Source organism: Mytilus galloprovincialis, chromosome 4, assembly GCF_965363235.1.
Source record: "Mytilus galloprovincialis chromosome 4, xbMytGall1.hap1.1, whole genome shotgun sequence".
NCBI classification, from domain to species: domain Eukaryota; kingdom Metazoa; phylum Mollusca; class Bivalvia; order Mytilida; family Mytilidae; genus Mytilus; species Mytilus galloprovincialis.
Genome location: NC_134841.1, coordinates 22,882,321 through 22,904,958, shown reverse-complemented (window position 1 = coordinate 22,904,958; position 22,638 = coordinate 22,882,321). Strand labels below are relative to the sequence as shown.

The 22,638-nt window shown below is 32.3% G+C and overlaps 1 protein-coding gene across 3 annotated transcripts in view; it reads left to right on the top strand.

The window, feature by feature from the left end:
* The window catches only part of LOC143071648 (dmX-like protein 2), a 102,769-nt gene that overhangs the window by 54,139 nt on the left and 25,992 nt on the right, over window positions 1-22,638 (top strand). The window contains exons 33-41 of one of the 3 annotated variants that reach the window (XM_076246113.1): window positions 1,508-1,641; window positions 2,558-2,753; window positions 3,396-3,519; window positions 5,680-5,784; window positions 6,249-6,263; window positions 9,644-9,679; window positions 12,938-13,062; window positions 13,718-13,871; window positions 20,277-20,360. In XM_076246113.1, coding sequence (XP_076102228.1) covers window positions 1,508-1,641; window positions 2,558-2,753; window positions 3,396-3,519; window positions 5,680-5,784; window positions 6,249-6,263; window positions 9,644-9,679; window positions 12,938-13,062; window positions 13,718-13,871; window positions 20,277-20,360 — 973 coding nt within the window. Of the gene's footprint in view, window positions 1-1,507; window positions 1,642-2,557; window positions 2,754-3,395; window positions 3,520-5,679; window positions 5,785-6,248; window positions 6,264-9,643; window positions 9,680-12,937; window positions 13,063-13,717; window positions 13,872-20,276; window positions 20,361-21,973; window positions 22,004-22,638 lie in introns of all 3 variants that reach the window. The other 2 variants (XM_076246110.1, XM_076246112.1) reach the window with 2 other exon arrangements.

Sequence of the window (22,638 nt, the reverse complement as noted above, 5' to 3'; positions counted from 1 at the left end):
TTTTCTAAACGCCTTCAGATATTTGGCTAATTTTTGGTATGTGAGTAGACCATGATGAGTTACAGATCAAGTTTATGTTTTGTTCTGCTCCACTAATTTTTGCTGAAATTACGGGCTTTGATACATTATTGAATATCACAATTATACAGATTTTTTTATGCCCCACCTACGATAGTAGAGGGGCATTATGTTTTCTGGTCTGTGCGTCCGTTCGTTCGTCCGTCCGTCCGTCCGTCCGTCCGTCCGTCTGTCCCGCTTCAGGTTAAAGTTTTTGGTCAAGGTAGTTTTTGATGAAGTTGAAGTCCAATCAACTTGAAACTTAGTATACATGTGCCCTATGATATGATCTTTCTAATTTAAATGCCAAATTAGAGTTTTGACCCCAATTTTACGGTTCACTGAACATAGAAAATGATAGTGCAAATTTCAGGTTAAAGTTTTTGGCTTCAGGTTAAAGTTTTTGGTCAAGGTAGTTTTTGATGAAGTTGAAGTCCAATCAACTTGAAACTTAGTATACATGTGCCCTATGATATGATCTTTCTAATTTAAATGCCAAATTAGAGTTTTGACCCCAATTTTACGGTTCACTGAACATAGAAAATGATAGTGCAAATTTCAGGTTAAAGTTTTTGGCTTCAGGTTAAAGTTTTTGGTCAAGGTAGTTTTTGATGAAGTTGAAGTCCAATCAACTTGAAACTTAGTATACATGTGCCCTATGATATGATCTTTCTAATTTAAATGCCAAATTAGAGTTTTGACCCCAATTTTACGGTTCACTGAACATAGAAAATGATAGTGCAAATTTCAGGTTAAAGTTTTTGGCTTCAGGTTAAAGTTTTTGGTCAAGGTAGTTTTTGATGAAGTTGAAGTCCAATCAACTTGAAACTTAGTATACATGTGCCCTATGATATGATCTTTCTAATTTAAATGCCAAATTAGAGTTTTGACCCCAATTTTACGGTTCACTGAACATAGAAAATGATAGTGCAAATTTCAGGTTAAAGTTTTTGGTCAAGGTAGTTTTTGATAAAGTAGAAGTCCAATCAACTTGAAACTTAGTATACATGTTCCCTTTGATAAGATCATTCTAATTTTAATGCCAAATTAGAGAATTTATTCCAATTTCACAGTCCTTTAAACATAGAAAATGATAGTGCGAGTGGGGCATCCGTGTACTGTGGACACATTCTTGTTTCTATATGCCTCCAGATTTTTAGCTCATTTTTGATATGTGAGACTACTATCATGTTTGTGTCAACATGTGTTATTGAAATTGCAGATTTTTCAACTTTTGAGGACGGGGCAATTTGTGTCGTTTTGACACATTTAGTTTACATTTATGACCTTCTGTCAACAAAAATTCTGTCTATGTTGTCCAGAAATATTTTGTTAAGTGAAAATTTATTAGGGACTTTTTTCGTTTTGAATTTTCCTCAGAGTTTGGTATTTTTTGTGATTTTACTTTTTGCATTTTTTAGTAAACATAACTAAATGTTGTTTTTTTTAGAAATTTTTCAGCAGCTGTACAACAGCATACAGATCCAAATTCATATTCATGGTGCTTAATAAGATATACAATTGTTAAATTGGTGCTAAACAACCTGTTATCATTCCTTCCATTGATTGGTATAGAATTACCAGGTAATTAACATAATGTTCATTGATTGGTGTAGAACTACCAGGTAATTAACATAATGTCCATTGATTGGTGTAGAATAACCAGTTAATTAAATTTAATGTCCATTGGCATAAAAAAAATTATAATTGAAACCAATTATAGAACATTCCTTGTGAGCTATTGACAAGGCTTACTGATGATCCAATAAATATGTTCTTTGGCAGGAAAAGGATATGTATAAAATTGAGAATAGAAATGGGGAATGTATCAAAGAGACAACAACCCAAACAAACAGCAGAGAACAGCCGAAGGCCACAAATGGGTCTTCAACACAGCAAGATAATCTCGCACCTGGAGGCATTCATAAAATGTCCATTCATGCAGCTATTCGAAATTCACTGATTACTGTTTACATTTGGAACACAATAGGACAAGATCGCTCCCTACAAGATACAAAGTTATTGTGAGGCATATCAAACCTTACATAACAAGATCATTACCTGAGTCTTCATTGGAGTCATTGTTAATTTTAGTGTATGTAGGGCATTATCAATGTTTACTGTTAAACTGAATGAAAAAACGTTCAAGTTTGTCTTTACATCAGCTTATTTACCAATCATTATTTATTTGATTTGGTACAGTGTGTTAAAAATGTTTAGGACTCATACAGCTGCTGCTTCCCAAGTGCTTGATACAGAATCTACTTGACAACTACAGTGAAATAGGCTTAACCCAATCTTGTATAAACAGAAAACCAAGCATGTTCTTAAGACCAGGAATATCAAAGCGTGTGTGTTGTGAACCTGATAAAACCGAACATCTGCCAATCCGAACAAAAGCTGAAGTCCAAAAGAGATTTTGGTTTAGACAGGTTTCACTGTAGTTTGTTATCAATATGAAAGTGTACCTTCGAGTGATAACACAATTTTTTACTTTCAGAATTACCAGTGTGTTCACCATTAATGCATGCTGTATTTAAAACCTTAGAACAGTGGTTAGAAATGCTGCTGAGTAAATTAGACATGTTCTCTGGTCCACCAGACGAATTCTTGTCGTCCACTGCATTAGATACAGTCCAGGGACAGCCTCATTCAAAGTACCAGGCTCTACTTAACACCAATAATACACCATTTATGTAAGTTAGGCTGCATGATTTACAGACTTCTCTATATCTTCGTTACTGATATATTTCTATGGTTTTGAAAATGAAAGGGAGTTTGATGGCTACAATCTCATCAAATGGCTAAATGGCCTCAGTTTCATCAAAGGGCTAAAAGGCCCTAAGATAATATGTAGTTGTGAAATTTATCAGGTAGGAAGACCATAGAAAATATGTTTATTACTATTTCATGAGTCAATAACATAGACTTTTCTACCTGTTCTCACTCTTCTGAACTCAGTCTTTTCCCTTTAGATGGAAAATAATAACACAAAAAAATCCAAGCAAAATGTTAACAAATAATGCGTAAACTGGATTCAGTCATGAGACTTCTGCCTGATTTTGGTCTATAGTTAAGTCACAGTGGAGAAACAGCAGTATTAATGACTGTATATATTTAGTCAATATCACTAGTTCACCAGTGAATAGTTATTTCTTGCCCACCCAGAGAGTACTCACAGTTACTGACATAGTCATAGTTCATAGCCAATAACAACTAATAAAAAAAATCTTGCATCTATGTTTGTGTGCAGTTACCTCCCTTTGACTGAATTATTGTATGATATGTATTCGTTAAATGTTGGATTTAGAGTTTTGTATTTTGTACCTGTCTTTCAGTGATAATAATACAACATTAGCTATTAAAAGATTATGGTTCCATTTGATAAGACAAGAATGTTTGAAAGAAATATTTCTGAGATATGTGTTTGGCAAACGGAAAATACAGCACCATGACTCAAAAGTATGTATGCACAATATTTATGTGAATTTCCTGTCTGAAAGGATCTTCATTCCCAGGTTTTTGATATTGTGTTATATTAGATAATCTAAGATTGAAGCATTTCTTTTATTGGTATCAAGGGTAAAAGCTTAAATCAAAACACCAGGAAGATTTAAATGTTTGCAGTATTTAATCAAGAACTCATTTCTCGATTATGTTGATATATAATGTTATCTCAGATTATTTTAAATTGTGACAATGATATCAGAGTAATTTTATTTGTTACAGTTTTTTTCTATGTATTTTTAGCTCACCTGGCCTAAAAGGCCAAGTGAGCTTTTCTCATCACTTGGCGTCCGTCGTCCGTCGTCGTCATCGTCCGTCGTCGTTAACTTTTACAAAAATCTTCTCCTCTGAAACTACTGGGCCAATTTTAACCAAACTTGGCCACAATCATTATTTGGGTATCTAGTTTAAAAAATGTGTGGCGTGACCCAGCCAACCAACCAAGATGGCCACCATGGCTAAAAATAGAACAAGGGGTGAAATGTAGTTTTTGGCTTATAACTCTGAAACCAAAGCATTTAGAGCAAATCTGACATGGGAAAAATTGTTTATCAGGTCAAGATCTATCTGCTTTCAAATTTTCAGACGGATCGGACAACCCGTTGTTGGGTTGCTACCCTGGAATTGGCAATTTTAAGGAAATTATACCGTTTTTGGGCAATTATCTTGAATATTATTATAGATAGAGATAAACTGTAAATAGCAATAATCTTCAGCAAAGTAAGATTTACAAATAAGTCAACTTGACCGAAATGGTCAGTTGACCCCTTTAGGAGTTATTGCCCTTTATAGTCAATTTTTAACCATTTTTCGTAAATCTTAGTGATCTATTACAAAAATCTTCTTTTCTGAAACTACAGGGCCAAATTAATCCAAACTTGGCCACAATCATCTTTGGGGTATTTAGTTTAAAAAATGTGTGGCGTGACCCGGCCATCCAACCAAGATGGCCACCATGGCTAAAAATAGAACATAGGGGTGAAATCTAGATTTTAGCTTATATCTCTGAAACCAAAGCATTTAGAGCGAATCTGACATGGGGTAAAATTGTTCATAAAGTAAAAATCTATCTGTCCTGAAATTTTCAAATGAATTGGACAACCGGTTGTTGGGTTGCTGCCCCGAAATAAGTAATTTGAAGGAAATTTTGCAGATTTTGGTTATTATCTTGAATATTATTATAGAAAGAGATAAACTGTAAACAGCAATAATGTTCAGCAAAGTATGATCTACAAATAAGTCAAGATGACGAAAATTATCAGTTGACCCCTTAAGGAGTTATTGCCCTTTATAGTCAATTTTGACCAATTTTTCGTAAATTTTTGTATTCTTTTACAAATATCTTCTCCTCTGAAACTACTGGGCCAATTTTAACCAAACTTAGCCACAATCATTATTGGGGTATTTAGTTTAAAAAATGTGTGGCGTGACCCGGCCAACCAACCAAGATGGCTGCCATGGCTAAAAATAGAACATAGGGGTAAAATGTAGATTTTGGCTTATATCTCTGAAACCAAAGCATTTAGAGCAAATTTAGTAATTTTAAGGAAAATTGGCAGATTTTGGTTATTATCTTTAATATTATTATAGATAGAGATAAACTGTAAACAGCAATAATGTTCAGCAAAATAAGATCTACAAATAAGTTAAAATGACCAAAATTGTCAATTGACCCCTTAAGGAGTTATTGCCCTTTATAGTCAATTGTTAACAATTTTCATAAATTTTTGTTATTTTTTGTAAATTTTTAGGAAATATTTTCTACTGTAATTACTGGGCTAAGTTCATTATAGATAGAGATAGTTGTAGCAACAAGAATGTTCAGTAAAAAAAGATCTACAAACACATTACCATCACCAAAACACCATTTTGTCATGAATTTATCTGTGTCCATTGTTAATATGCACATAGACCAAGGTGAGCGACACAGGCTCTTGAGAGCCTCTAGTTTAGATATAAATAGATAAAAATGAATAAAGTTACGATTAAGGAAATAGCACTTCTCTCCTTACATTGCTATTACCTCATGCATCACAATTCCAGCAACAGAAATATAGCAGGGATCCATAAACATTAATAACTATATTATGTTACATCACATGCTATATGTTACAGGGAGAACAAAGTCTACAAAGTGATTCATTAGACAGCAGAATAAAAGAACCAATGAAAATCATCCATAAAGAACAAGATATTATAACAGCCTTTGCGATCAATCAGGTGAGACTAGACATTGTCTGGTGTAAAGATTCAGATTTCTGTTGATAAATTAGATTCAATGCTAGTTGAGATTGCAATTCTGTCATGACACACATCACTCATACTGCATAAAATTTAAATTACTTGGTCATATCATGCATGGTTGATCATTGCATCAAACATTTGTCATAAAACTTATTGGAATAACTAATTCACTGCCTGGTGTACAATATATTTTGACATGAGCATTTTAACAGTGATATTTTTTTAGGCCTACATCCTTACATATCACCATTAACTTTAATATATAAGCATTGTATATAAGAATGCTTGCTTGGGACAAAGTTATTTTAAATAACATGAAATGTGGGAAATCATCAGTAGGATTGCATAATATAAATTTAAAATGTTTACCCAAATAATAATGGAGATATTTGTTGATTTATTTGTAAGTACATAATATTTACTTGACAAAATGAATTCAGGGTAACAACATGGAGGTAAAAGTCACAACAATTATTTTCAGCTTCTCTACTGACAAATTAATATGTCAACTATTGCACTTTAACATCTTATCCACATGCATACAGGTATACTAAGGTTGTTGGGGAACATGTGTATAATATTTTAGATCGTGTAAATACTAGCATATTGTGATAAGGCATTTGTGTCGGACTAAACATAGTAATTGGTAGTTAATTTATGATGTACAATGAAAACATTGTTGAATTTGATTTACTAATGTAAAATTTGTAACAAAATTTGTCCAAAAGCAAATGGTCACTTATTTTAATGATACAAAAAGACGAGATTTATTCAAAAGCACATGGTCACTGTTATTTTAATGATACAAAAAGACGAGATTTATCCAAAAGCACATGGTCACTGTTATTTTAATGATACAAAAAGACAAGATTTATCCAAAAGCACATGGTCACTGTTATTTTAATGATACAAAAAGACGAGATTTATCCAAAAGCACATGGTCACTGTTATTTTGATGACATTTAAAGACAAGATTTGTTTGAAAGTACATGATCACTGTTATTTTAATGACACATAAGAGACGATTTTTTTAGAATTTTAAAAAAATTGAATTCAGTTGGCATCCATTGCCAATCTCATATTAACCGTTGTAAGAACTTATTTCCTCTGAAACTAAAGAACCTTTTGAAATACAATTTAACTAATCATCTCATGTGTGCATGTCAATTTTAAATAGTTTGTCTCATGATTTCACCAGCCACTTTCATATATCTGCTGCAACTGAAAATAGAACACATGGTAAAAAATCATTTAATGGACCATTCGAAATATTAAAATTTGAAAAGTTATATTTGTGACCTTCGGAATCAAGGTATATTACCTTGATGATGATTAATAATTATTACTGCTCCCAATACTTTTATTAATAGTTGTTAGCCTGCTCTTATTGTATCATAGTTATATGTTAAGAAGTCAGTAGACTCACACAGGCTACTTCTTTTAGTTGTTATGCATGTGACTGATATAGGATTCCGCATTTTATTTATTAAGTATTTCCTATATTCTTATAATCAGTGTAATTTTAGGTACAAAAGTTAAAATGTAAAATTTTGTAGTAACAAACAACAATTTCTAGAAATATCCCTTACAAAATATAAATGAATCTAAATTTATTTTTTGAAGATACAAGGATCAGTAAGTTAGCTGTGCTTCAAGTTTTTGTCTGTTGCTTTTTATGATTTATAATCAGGGCAATTGATATTTTAGAACTAATTTCATCTTAAAATAAAAGTTATGTGATTATTTAGATTTACTTTCATTTGATCAGCCAACATCGAGTCATGCTATTGTCATCAAGTTTGAGCATTGAATAAGAACCAATGTATAAAAACTATAGCTACATAAATGTGGTTTGTACAGTGACCTATAGTTGTTGTATGTCATAATATGGTGTCTATAGTCTAATGAAGAGTTCTCTCATTGGCAATCATACAAAGTCTTTTTATTTTTATTTTTGTATTAAATGATATAAGTCAAATATGACTGAAGTTTATATGATGTTGATATTTTAAAATTGCTTACAAGAGTATATATGGGGAGGTGAGTGGAGACATCAAGGATTTGTGGGTTGCTTAGCTTTATTTCCTAAATCCTTACTTATATAACAAATTATTTTATATTTATAATTTATAATGTGGGTATTGACAAATTTAGGGCAGCTGATTTAGGGCAACCAGTTTCTAATCATACAAGTCAAGTTCCAATTTGTACAAATTCTTTACTACATTTAAGATAGTTGGCTTTTATACGACCTCAAAAATTAAAAAAATTTTGGTTGTATATTGGTATCACGTTGTCGTCGTCAGCGTCATTGGAAGACAGATGGTTTTCCGGATAATAACTTTAGTATAAGTAAATAGAAATCTGTAAAATTTTAACACAATGTTTATAACCACAAAAGGAAGATTGGGATTGGTTTTGGGGGTTATGATCCCATAGGTTTAGGAATTAGGGGCCCAAAGGGACCAAAAACAAGCATTTATCTAGTTTCAGGACAATAAGTTGTGTATAAGTATTTCAATTGCTCTGAAATTGCACCACAGTGGTCATACCATAAGTAGAGAGTTGGGATTTATTTTTAGGGTTGTGGGGCAAACAGTCTAGGAAATAAGGGCTAAAAAGGGGCCAAAAACAAGCATTTTTCTAGTTTCAGGACAATAACTTGTGTGTAACTGTAGGATCTCTCTGACATTGTACCACAAGGTTCCATATAACAAAGGGAAGGCTGGGATTGAGTTTGGGGTTAATTTCCCCGAACATGTAGGAATAAGAGGCCAAAAAAGGACCAAAAAGAAGCATTTTTCTAGTTTACAGACAATAACTTGTGTTTAAATGTATGGATCTCTCTAAAAATAAACTACAAGGTTTCTTTCTACAAAGGAAAAGCTGGAATTGAGTTTTGGGGTTCTTGCACCAAGGGAGGTTTCATTTAGTTGGGGGCCCAAATAAGCATTTTTGTAGTTTTTAGTCAATAACTTGTGTTTTAGTGTATAAATCTCTCTGAAATTATACCACAAGTACCCATACTACAAAGGGATGGTTATGGGGGTTATAGATTTCAGAAATTAAAATGAAAATTTCTTCAAATATTTGTTTTTTTGAGGGGATTAATATTCAACAGCATAATCATAAACCTATGCTGTGTCAACTATTTAATCACAATCCAAATTCTAAGCTGTATCCAGCTTGAATGTTGTGTCCATACTAGCCCCAACTGTTCAGGGTTCGACCTCTGCCGTCGTATAAAGCTGCGCCCTGTGGAGCATCTGGTTCAAGCTTAAGGTTGTGTTAAATTGTTATTTATAGATTATACAAGGAAAAAAACACATCTTTTCTGTAAATAGAATCAAACAATAAAATTTTTATAAAAAAATATGAGAAGATAGCCCTTGTAATAAATCCTTTCAAAAAATAAATAAGATATTGTGTCACAATACTCATTTTCTGTGTACCCATCAAAATCATGTAAAGTTTCATTGAACTCCCTACATATAGCTTTGTTTAGAAAATGAAACAATGTAATAATAATCTGTATTAGTAAAAACAGTATAAATCAAAATCTAACTTCTGATCTGCTTTAAATGTTTACAAATTTACCTAATTCCTCTTGCATGATCCTGAAACTTGTCTTCATGCATTTAGGGAAGATTAAAACACCAGAATTTTAAGTGTTAATTTTTACTGTTAAAACTAGATAACTCTGATACAAAGCAGTTGGAACAAAGATTTCATTTTGATGGAGCATTTCATATTTTCTTAATGATGTGTTAGTAAATCTATTTTGTGTCATTTATTCATTTGAATTCTGATACGGTGAATTCATATCTCTTGTCAGAATCTCTTCCATTTTGAAAAAGAGGATTTGAAAACAGTATGTAATTTGCACTGCACATTAATGCTATTTATTATTAACTAACATGTATAACCTGTTCACACTAATCTCTTCCCAAAGTAGACCACAGTCTCTGTAATCATAGTGACAGCATTTGTGTGTGTGTTTCCATTTCCTGAAAAAAAACAAGACAGTTGATGCATCAAATTCAATTCTGAATAAATAAACTATTCTGAGGCTCATGCTTGGTAATTCTCTCAATCATCAGTTTTGTTTTGTTAGAAGACAGCTTTTCAGGAAATAAGATTACTAATAACTTCCAAATAACCATATGTTGACTATATTCTTATTAATTCAATGTATATAATTATATTCATTCATAATATTTAATCAGATCAATTATCATTCAAAAGTTCTGTGATTTTATCTTTGGACCTATGGCATGGTAACTGTGTTTGTCCTAATATTTCCCCCCCCTCATAGGTGGCAAAGTACAAAACCATGATTTGATTTGATGTGAGAACTGGCAAATCACTTGTCTGTATTAGTACATTTCAAATGTATTTACGAAAAATAAAAAGTTAGTCCAGTTAAATCAACATGAATGATTTATTACTGACAATCAGTACAGCAACCTGTATCATGTTGCTGAAGCATGCCTCCATGTGTGTGTTTTACTTGCTGTATTGAAGACACTTTTGTGGCCAATGGCTGTTTTCTGCTTTTTGGTTGGATTGTTGTCTCTATGATACATTCCCCATTTCCATTTCCAATCTTATTTATTGGTTTGAACACATTTATATCTGAGCAGTGTTTTTGAATGAATACAAACTTAAGTTGTCTCATTGGCAATCATACCACATCTTGTTTTTTAAAATAACCTTATTTTTATAAGATTACAAGATAAGGTTACTTTGTTCAGTTCACTTTCTTTAATTTCCCTTTGTCTGGTGAAATAATTTAGTTAATATTAATGATATAATGATTTGATACAGCTTTAATCTCCTTAATACCTGGGCTCTGTATAAAAAATAATACATGTAATCTCTTTGTGAAATTTATCTAAGGATTATTACAATAATATTTGTTGCAGTAGATTAGGTTTTTTTAACGCTGGATGTTATTTATATACATTTATATATTTGCATGTTAGAGTGGCATAATTTAGGAATTATTTAACAACTGTTATTTGGATAAGATGACCTATACTACCAATACAAGCTCTCACAGCAACCATTTCAGAGGCGGACCCAGCCGTATGTCCTCATTTAAATGCATTGATCATCCCAAAAAAAAATGAATTATTTTTCAAATCAGAGCATTAAGTTTGTATGTAGAACTTTAAAGTCCCCAACTCATCTGAAACTATTAAGCTAAACTTTCAGTGCATTTGTTTTATCATGTATCGTTGAATGCAAGACCAGGGATGCTTATTCCTTTGAAGTATTTCTTTTGTACACAAACTTGAAGATGTGGTGCAAACTCTGATAAAGACTTTTATTAGCTTGTGCCCTTCTTTGCTTGAAAACAATAAATACCATTATTTAGACATGATTAAGAAGGAAGAGAAGTTGAGAGAGATTGTGTATGTCATCTAGTTCTATTTACAGACAGTGTTATCAATTGTTTATGCATGTCACAGAGTTTTTTCCTAGATAGTTGGGATGGGGAGGGGAGTGTAGTTATAATCTATTATATTGTTTTAAACATCTAAGTGCTTCTTACAGACACTTTACCCAGTGGTTTATGTAAGTGGGACATTTTGTTTCTGGATGGTTTGATGGTTTAATTTTTGGTAAGGGTGGTTGCATTAAAGAATATACAAAAAATAAAAAAAATGAAGATTAAAAAAGACACTAGTAAATTTTATATGTTATTTGACAAATGAAGATGAGATTTTTCCTTTATTTATTCTTGCATGTACTATATTTTGCATGAATCATAATTTAATTTTTATTTGTTTATAATTTACTTGTCATTTTTTTATTCCTTGCTAAAGATGTATGACTAAATTTTGTGTTAGTTCACTTATCTATTGAAACAATGAAACATGTTTAGATTTTGAGGGCATTGATATCCCTTTTACAATTAATTTCTTGTTGCTATTTTATATTGCAACATATATTTTAGTCTAATATATAAAGTGTAAAAAAAATGCAATTTACAGCCCAATAGAACTTTCATCAAAGATAAGTTTAACTTCAGTATGGAGTTCTTAAATAGTTTTGCTTGGCATTTATATACATGTCATATGATTGGTAGTTGAAATTTAAAAAAAATGAGAAAGTGAAAAGAGCAGGGAGCCTTATAAGATATGTAAAAGATTCACTTTACACCAACAGCTAAGTGCTATCTTAAATAGTTCTCCTTGTGTGCAATGCATGTAGACAATTGTCGTCTGTTAAGGTTTAATTTTTGTTTTTCTTCCTATTAATTTGATTATTGAAAGTCAAGTAGCCATGACAAAAAGTATTTATTTTAAATGATAAAAATTGATTATTAGCTTTTTATGCCCCACCTAGGGGCATTATGTTTTCTGGTCTGTGCGTCCGTCCGTCCGTTCGTTCGTCCGTCCGTCTGTCCGTTCGTTTGTCCGTCCGTCTGTCCCGCTTCAGGTTAAAGTTTTTGGTCAAGGTAGTTTTTGATGAAGTTTAAGTCCAATCGACTTCAAACTTAGTACACATGTCCCCTATGATAAGATCTTTCTAATTTTAATGCCAAATTAGAGTTTTTACCCCAATTTCACGGTCCACTGAACATGGAAAATGATAGTGCGAGTGGGGCATTCGTGTACTGAGGACACATTCTTGTTTATTAGAACTTCAGAAGGAAAAACTGCAATAAAACACCCAACTCAGATCCAACTTATTTATTGTTTAGATTCATGATTTCATTTGTGAGGCTTCCGTATCAGAATTCACGATATATAAAAAAAAAACCAACACAATAAGATACTTTAATTCATTCATAGATGCCAAACTTATACATTAAGCTGATGTAACAAAGAGATTACTTGTACTAGATACACTTTATTGATGGAAAGACAACTCACCAGAACTTCAATAAGAAAAACACAAGAGAATTCTAAAGTTTTTGTTTACATAAGTTAATTTTGCTCCTACAGTTACATTTTCTTCACCACTTTAAGTATGACATTGGGTAAACTAAAAGTGGGTTTTGGTACTCTCTAAAAGTTAACCAATTTACATTAAACTTGGATAAAAATTTGTATTTAGCTTGTTTATTAATACTAAATTTATTATTTCATGTTGATAATAAAATATATTTTATTCACAGGCTAATTCCAACTGTTTGGCATTATCAACACAAAAAGAAATCATTGAGTTGGACGTTGGTCCAGTAATCAACCCACCAGTCTGGTTAGATGATGATAATGAGATGGATATTGAACAGTTTAAAAAGTAGGTATTATTAAGGAATGACTGTAATATTGGTTTTTTTCATTGAAGAAATAACATAGCATTTTATTTAAAATTATCCCCAGCTTAGTATATTTCTAGGATTTTGATTGGTTTATGCAAGTCGTTACAAAACCCGTAGCCCCTGAGTGTTGCTAACCCATAATCCCCGGACGTTGCTACCCATTACATCATGGAAATTCATGCACGTTTTCCTTAGTTTCATGGTTGTTCCTTATGAAATATCGAATTCTGTAGATTATCCATGATGTCTGTATAATTAGATACTTAATCCACTAACAATTATATCTTATTAAGTTTTGATGCCACAGTGATTTTTGGACAAGAATATGCATATAACCTATTTTTCACCTCTTCAATGCAAACATGTCATAAAAAAATACCTTCATGTACTGCTTTTAGAGATAAATGGGGTCAAAATTTTATACATTTACCTTCCCTGTAACTGTATCATTTGCCCTTAAGCATTGTTAAGGCCCCTATCTAAGCAATTTGTTAAACAAAAGATGTCTCTTTTTATTTAATTGATATTACAGCCAAGATCAGGATGTGATACCAAGATGACTGGTCCTTATATAAGGGTTGGTCTATAAAAACTCTTAGTCCCACAATCATTGTTTTATATTTCATTTGACAGTCCAGACCAGGGTACCACTGGAGAGATTGTAGACTTCTATGTAGTACAAACCCATTCAGATGGACAGTCTCAAGGAACCTCAAGCCCTCAAACAGGAGCTTCAACTCCTACATCTGGTGTTCAGTCAACCATGACAGGGAGATCTACAAACATGGTTAGTAGACATATCGTTTTAAATACTTTGTTTTAAAAAAAATCACTTTTGAAGGAAGACTGCACTTCAAATGGAACATTTGCATCTGATTATTTAAACTTGTTCCATAAAGAATGTTTGAAACAAAATTATTTGATACTTACCCCCTCTAAGCTTATGAAATTTGGTTTGTGAATGACAGATGGTGACTTATTACTTTTATATTATGGTGGATACTAATGGTAACATTAAGGGTGATACATATTATATATATATGTAGGACTCGGAACCGCGATGGTACTCCGAACCGCGATGGTCATGCTGAAGTGCGATGGTCTAAGCTGAAGTGCAATGGTTAACACGCTGAAGTGCGATGGTAACATTGTGACGTTAACTTGTTGATATTTACGCTGAAGTGCGATGGTGGTTACGCTGTAGTGCGATGGCCAACTTAAGACTTTGAGTAAAAGCAAAATGCACATGGACTGTTGTAATAAAATAACACCATTAATATTTGGCTGCTGGCCTCTTATTTGGAAGATGTTTTAACTTCTGTTTAGATCAAACCAAAGACTTTAATTTTTGATTTAATCTAATTTTCCAGTCTCCAATTATTCTTTTAGCACGCAAGAGTATGGAATAAGGTGTTCAAAGGAAGAAAAAAAGATTCAGCGTGTAGGTCTTTATAATAGTTCTAATCAAGAAGTGTCCATCTCATTTACTTAAATATTATGATAAAACTTAGTAATTGCTCACATTCTTCTTCAATTTATATATACATGTTGTACCTTGAATGTCGGAACAGTATCCACGAAGTAAAAATACCGACAAGTAAATTTATGCTTTACATGTACTAATAGCGAAGCTTGTCAATTATTTCACGAAAAACAAAGATGAGGATGATAAATTGGGAAGTACACGTAGGGTTTAGTTAGGTTAATTTCTGTCTGTTTTAGACTGAAACCATAAAAAAACCAAATATCTCGGAAATTAAACAACAATATATGAACTTGATATAGTAAAATCATTGAAAAATTGCTAATACTATCATATTTTTTTTTAATTTTTAAATTGCCCACATAAAATCATATGACGCTTACCGTAAGATAAATTAAGATTAATATTTAGATAAGTATACTGTATTTATCGTACAAAAAGTCTGCGGCATAATTCAGAATACTGGTTAGCCCATTTGGTGACCAAGTTCATCTTTCAGCCGCTTTTCTGCCTAAAATGTTTTAACATATTTTTTTAATCTCAACATGTACTTTTCTTTGTTAACATGAAACCTTCATCTTCAAAACCCTATTCTCTTGCCTGCGAATCCATGTCGTATTTTGAAAACGTCATATTATTCAAACGTCATACACAAAACCATCGCACTTCAGCGAAAGGACCATCGTACTTCGGCGTGGACCGTCGCACTTCAGCGTGACCATCACACTTCAGCGTCCCCATCGCACCTCCGAGTCCTACATATATATATATATAGATAGGCAGGTGTGAAACCGTTTCAGATGGCTTCACAAACCAGTTTTAGATTTTTTATCAACTTGGAGACCATGATATGAAAGCTAAAATTAAACTTGTTAACTGAAGTTCATTAACATTTCTCAAGGTTTAATTTGGGAAGAACACTGATCATGCTGATTCAAAATAATGTGTAGGAGTGAATCAGTCAACTAATAAATACTGTGTCTGGCTAAAGTGTAAATAAACAACTATCAGATTCATATGTTATACAGTTTAATGAACCAAAGGTTTACATTGTTTTTGTTTAATTAATGAATATTTTATGATACTAATGACATTTCAAACAATGGAAAAAGTAATCTTATTTTTCTCAATAGAACAAATCTATAGTAAGTATCTGATAGATGTGTACTCCTTCTGTAGGCTAGTATTTGTAGTAGTGCAGCTTTGCTCAAAGTCCATCAGTAGTATCAATACATGCCATCTCCTCTTTAGTCCAGCAATACTAAGTTCTGTTTATAAAGCAGGATCTATGAAAAGTGATGTTCATGTATAACTTCAATGTATTACATAATGTGTCACTGATAAAAAATTATATCACAAAAAAATTTATTCATTTTTTAAAGAAACAATGCATGGCTTAGCTTTTGTGTTTTTATGGCAATCATGATTTTGTAAATCAATCCAAAGATAGTAAAATAAAACCTTTCTCTTGATTCAAATATAAGATGGTAAGAAGCTGTTTTGTTTGGTGCTTCAATGTGCTTTGCAAGGCATTTTTGTCTAATCTCTCCTATGCCACTCTTCCAGTGTCATATCCTCTGAAACCACACTGACAGTGCTATGTAAAAGTTTGCTCAGTGTAGCAAACATCTGTGAATCTATGTAAATTGTCTGTTTAACATATCTATCTTTGAAACCACTATATCAACATATGTCTAAAAAATTCTCTGAAACCATGCAGACTGTTTGTCTAGCATATTTTCTCTGAAACCTCTACCATCATATGTAGAACACATTCTTTGAAACCTTCTTATTCTAGTATATGTGCTCTGAAACCACTCTAGCACATATATACTTTGAAAGCATGCTGGATTGTGTGTTTAAAATATCTCCTTTGAAACAACTTCTTAAGTGTTCACAGTCTAGCACATATCCATTGCAATCATATGGACTTTGTGTCGAGCATATCTCATCTGAAATCACTCTACTTATGTATGTCAAGCTCAAATATTCTGAAACCAATCTCCTAGCTGTGTATGTCTAGAACATATCCTTTGAAATCAAACTGACTTGGTTTCTATCATATCTCCTCTGAAAAGACTGGTTAATAGTGGCTGTGTAGCATATGCTATATCTTCTGAAACCTTTTGACTATGTGTTTAGCTTTATATATCCTCTAGAACCACTGTACTAATATCTGTCTAGCCATATCATTTGAAAATACTCTACTAGTGGCTGTCTGAATAATACCCTCTGATGTCATGATGAATGTGTCTAGCACATCTCTGAAACCACTCTACTAATGTCAATCTAGCACATGTTTATTGATACCATGCTGATAGTGTCTAGCACATCTCACCTGTAACCACTCCACTGCCTTTTTTCATTATTATGCAAAGAAACCTAAAATTTTATGGATTGTTATTTTGAGTTGTTATGCATTGCCTAGCAATTTGAGACTACAAAGCAAGTAGTTATAAAGAATAAAACAAGTAGTTAAAGTTGGTTTAACTGATTCAGAATATGAGAAATTTAGGATTACAATTGGAAGTTTTCATGGAATATATGTACATGTATCATGGATACATGATTAGTTGATAGTTTTTGTCGAGCCTGCAACTTTTGTTGCAGAAAGCTCGACATGGGGATAGTGATCCGGCGGCGGCGGCGGTGTTAGCTAACTTCTTAAAAGCTTTATATTTTAGAAGGTGGAAGACCTGGATGCTTCATACTTTGTATATAGATGCCTCATGTTACGAAGTTTCTGTCAGTCACATGTCCAATGTCCTTGACCTCATTTTCATGGTTCAGTGACCACTTGAAAAAAAAGTTCAAATTGTTTGTAATGTTGAATTCTCTCTTATTATAAGTAATAGGATAACTATATTTCATATGTGCATACCTTGCAAGGTCCTCATGTCTGTCAGACAGTTTTCACTTGACCTCGACCTCATTTCATGGATCAGTGAACAAGGTTAAGTTTTGGTGGTCAAGTCCATATCTCAGATGCTATAAGCAATAGGGCTAGTATATTCGGTGTATGGAAGGACTGTAAGGTGTACATGTCCAACTGGCAGGTGTCATCTGACCTTGACCTCATTTTCATGGTTCAGTGGTTATAGTTAAATTTTTGTGTTTTGGTCTGTTTTTCTCATACTATATGCAATAGGTCTACTATATTTGTTGTATGGAATGATTGTAAGGTGTACATGTCTAGCGGGCAGATGTCATGTGACCTTTACCTCATTTTCATGGTTCAGTGGTCAATGTTGAGTTTTTGAGTTTTGGTCTTTTTATCTAATACTCTATGCTATAGGTCAACTATATTTGGTGTATGGAAATATTTTATGATCTTTATGTCAGTCGCGCAGGTTTTATTTGACCGTGACCTCATTTTCATGGTTCATTGCACAGTGTTAAGTTTTTGTGTTTTGGTCTATTTTTTGTCGAGCCTGCAACTTTTGTTGCAGAAAGCTCGACATAGGGATAGTGATCCGGCGGCGGCGGCAGCGGCGGCGGCGGCGGCGGCGTTAGCTAACTTCTTAAAAGCTTTATATTTTAGAAGGTGGAAGACCTGGATGCTTCATACTTTGTATATAGATGCCTCATGTTACGAAGTTTCCGTCAGTCACATGTCCAATGTCCTTGACCTCATTTTCATGGTTCAGTGACCACTTGAAAAAAAAGTTCAGATTTTTTGTAATGTTGAATTCTCTCTTATTATAAGTAATAGGATAACTATATTTGATATGTGCGTACCTTGCAAGGTCCTCATGTCTGTCAGACAGTTTTCACTTGACCTCGACCTCATTTCATGGATCAGTGAACAAGGTTAAGTTTTGGTGGTCAAGTCCATATCTCAGATACTATAAGCAATAGGGCTAGTATATTCGGTGTATGGAAGGACTGTAAGGTGTACATGTCCAACTGGCAGGTGTCATCTGACCTTGACCTCATTTTCATGGTTCAGTGGTTATAGTTAAATTTTTGTGTTTTGGTCTGTTTTTTTCATACTATATGCAATAGGTCTACTATATTTGTTGTATGGAATGATTGTAAGGTGTACATGTCTAGCGGGCAGATGTCATGTGACCTTGATCTCATTTTCATGGTTCAGGGGTTATAGTTAAATTTTTGTGTTTTGGTCTGTTTTTTTCATACTATATGCAATAGGTCTACTATATTTGTTGTATGGAATGATTGTAAGGTGTACATGTCTAGTGGGCAGATGTCATGTGACCTTGACCTCATTTTCATGGTTCAGTGGTCAAAGTTAAGATTTTTTGAGTTTTGGTCTTTTTATCTAATACTATATGCCATAGGTCAACTATATTTGGTGTGTGGAAATATTTTATGATCTGTATGTCAGTAGCGCAGGTTTCTTTTGACCGTGACCTCATTTTCACGGTTCATTGCACAGTGTTAAGTTTTTGCGTTTTGGTCTATTTTTCTAAAATTATAAGTAATAGGTCAACTATATATGTTGTATAGAAGCATTGTTAGCTGTACATGTCTGCCTGGCATGGTTCATCTGACCTTGACCTTATTTTCATGGTTCATTGGTCTTTGTTTAGTTATCTTGGTTAATGTTAAGTTTATGAGACAGTCATGACAGTTGTAATAAAGCTTTATACTATCAACATAATATCAATGATTAGTATAGAAAGCGAGACATTTCAGCGTGTGCACTCTTGTCTTAAACTATAAGTAATAGGTCAACTATATATGTTGTATAGAAGCATTGTTAGCTGTACATGTCTGCCTGGCATGGTTCATCTGACCTTGACCTCATTTTCAAGGTTCATTGGTCTTTGTTTAGTTATCTTGGTTAATGTTAAGTTTATGTGACAGTTGTTATAAAGCTTAACTTTATACTTAGGACTATCAACATAATATCAATGATTAGTATAGAAGGCGAGACATTTCAGCGTGTGCACTCTTGTTAGAAAAATAATGAAGTTAATCCCTTTCTGAAGAGCATATTGAATCAAGAGTTCCAAATGGTGAAGTTGAAATCATCCCTTCGTAAATTTTACGGACGCCATCACGAGTTGGTTGACCGTTATGGAATAACCGTTTCACAAATGATATCGGATATGTTCTTTACGTCGTAACTACAATCCCCTTCCCTTTCAAGAATGTGACCTACCGACTTAGACTATTTATTGGATTTGTTATCACATAACACGACGGTTGCCACATGTGAAGCAGGATCTGCTTACTCTTCCGGAGCACCTGAGATCACCCCTAGTTTTCTATGTTGTGTCATGTGTGCTGTTGTTAGTTTGTCTTTTTCATTTTTAGCCATGGCGTTGTCAGTTTGTTTTAGATTTATGAGTTTGACTGTCCCTTTGGTATCTTTCGTCCCCTTTTTTTTTGAAAATAGGACCATAGTAAAAAAAAGTGTGCTGTTCTTATTCATTTATTCAATTATATACTGTAGATTCAGGTTTTTTTTCGTGGATATCAGATTTTGTGGTTTTGGCAAACTCTGCATACAAGGCTTATAGAAAATTTGTCATTAGTTGAACATTTGAATTTGTGGTACACCTGTAGCCACAAAACTCATGAAAATAGGTATACAAAGAATAATAATGAATACACAGTATTCTGATTGCCTGCATTACACATTGATAACTTATTTCAGTGAATCAATTCCTTTACAAATAATACACATAGTATTAAGTCTGTTTTGTTACTAAATCATTAAAATATTCGTTGGCTATTTAGGGTAAAAGTATACATATACCAGGGATAACCAATCCACAATTCTCACAAAAAATTTTGGACAGAAGTCGTCGTCTGCTAAAAACGGTAAATTCTGTTGTAATGTAGTAGATCGCTGTTGTCAGTTTTAGCTTAAAAATGTTGTACAATTTGTCAATTTATCAGATTAAAAATGTTGTACAAATTGTCAATTTATTACATTTGTTTCAATGTACTACGTAAAGTTTGTTTTCTTTTTATTAGATTTTTTGTTGTGTCTGAATGTATTAATATTTTTATGTAATAGAATGGGAGACAACTCTGTAAGCAGTTTCCATAATTTGCCTCTAAAACATCAGAAATTCAAATTCAAATTATTTATAGTAATGCAGTTAGAGGTTATAGTTGCATTTGTTATTCAGAACAAATACATGTACATTTCTATGTAAATAAAATTCAGTTATTAATATATTATAAATGGCTCATAAATATAAATTTATATGGAGTTGAATTAGAAATGAATTAAGTACAAAAGAATCATAAAGGAATTATAAAAAAAAAACACCACATTTTTTTTTTAATTTACTTTCTGAATATTTTTAAACTGCAGACAAAAATAGTTTGTATTTATTATGACCAGACAGTTTCTACTCGTAGCATTGACCTTTTGTTCATATCTATATAGGAAATTTACATGCTGGTGAAGGAAAGAATTGAAGGATTCTTCAGGTTAAACAAAACAACCAAGATTATCTTGTTTACTAAGGTTAAAATATTTCCAATTAACACATCAAATTTATTTAAGGAACTTGAGGATCTATTTGAGGAATATTTGGATCTATTTTAGGAATATTTGGATCTTTTTGAGGAACATATAATCTATTTGAGGATAGGTCACAGAATTTATTTCAGGATAAGTCACAAAATTTATTCACTTTTTCTGCTTTTAGATAAATCTAATTAATATTTGTCAAGGTTGTGTCAAACTATAGGCTAGCCTGTTTGTTTACAAAAAATGTTTATAATACACAGTGAGATCAGTTTAATTGACTGTAATGATAAAGAATTTAACTAAGCATATTTAAAAAAAAAAATGATTATTAAACAAATGCTTTTAAAATATTTATTTCCAAAATGACAAAACAGAATTATGTAATCCTTACTTATTTAGTTTGAATCGAACTAAAGTGAGCCCTTTCACAAACTTGATCATACCCTGAGTTAAACTTTTGATTGTCTTAACTAAGTAATATCGGTTAGAGATTTTATTTTTATGCCCCACTTACAACAGTTAGAGCTATAAAATTTACCAATTAGTGTATCTGTAATTCCTGTTTCAGTTATAAAATAGTCTTAGGTCACATCCACTTGAAACTTAGTACATATGTTCATTATGATGTGAACCGCATGGTATGCCATCTTAGAGTTTTAAAGTCCATAATTTGCAATTCATCGAACATGGATTGTGAATTTGTGAGCAAGCATTTCAGAAGTCCTATTGACACATTATTAGTTTTATAAATGTTAAAACTTACAACAAACCTTTTCTTGGTGTAAGTTATATGGTTAGTGGATAAATGACAACTTATTCAGCAAAGTCTGTCATCGAGTATTATTATGTTATAAAAACTTTCACAAAATTTTGAATTGTCCTAAGTTATAAGTTTTTATAATCATTCACAAAATTTGAAGTTGTCCTAAGATACAAGTTGTATATTTAGATATCAAACCATGATCCAGAACCATTGGTTGTAAGTACCTTTAAATTATCAATTTATTAACAAAACTAACTGGTAGTGTAACTATGCTAACATGACACATTAACATAAAACATTACACAATATCATAAAACATTACATATTAACTTTAAACACAATACAAATGTACCATAAAACACTACACAATAGTATTAAATATTACACAGTAACATTAAACATTACACAATAATATAATGACTTGCACTTTTAATTGGGTAAAAGTTGATTCTTACACAATAACATAAAACATTACACAGTTACATAAAACATTACACAATAGCATAACACATTACAAGATGACATAAAACATTACACAATAACATAAAACATTACACAATAACATAAAACATTGCACAGTAGCATAAAACATTACACAATAGCATAAAACATTACAAGATAACATAAAACATTACACAGTAGCATAAAACATTCACAGTAGCACCAAACATTACACATAAAATATAACTTGAACATTACACAATAACATAAAACATTTCACAGTAACATAAAACATTACACAATAGCAAAAAACATTACACAGTAACACCAAACATTACACAATAGCATAAAACATTCACAGTAACACCAATCATTACACATAACATATAACTTGAACATTACACAATAAC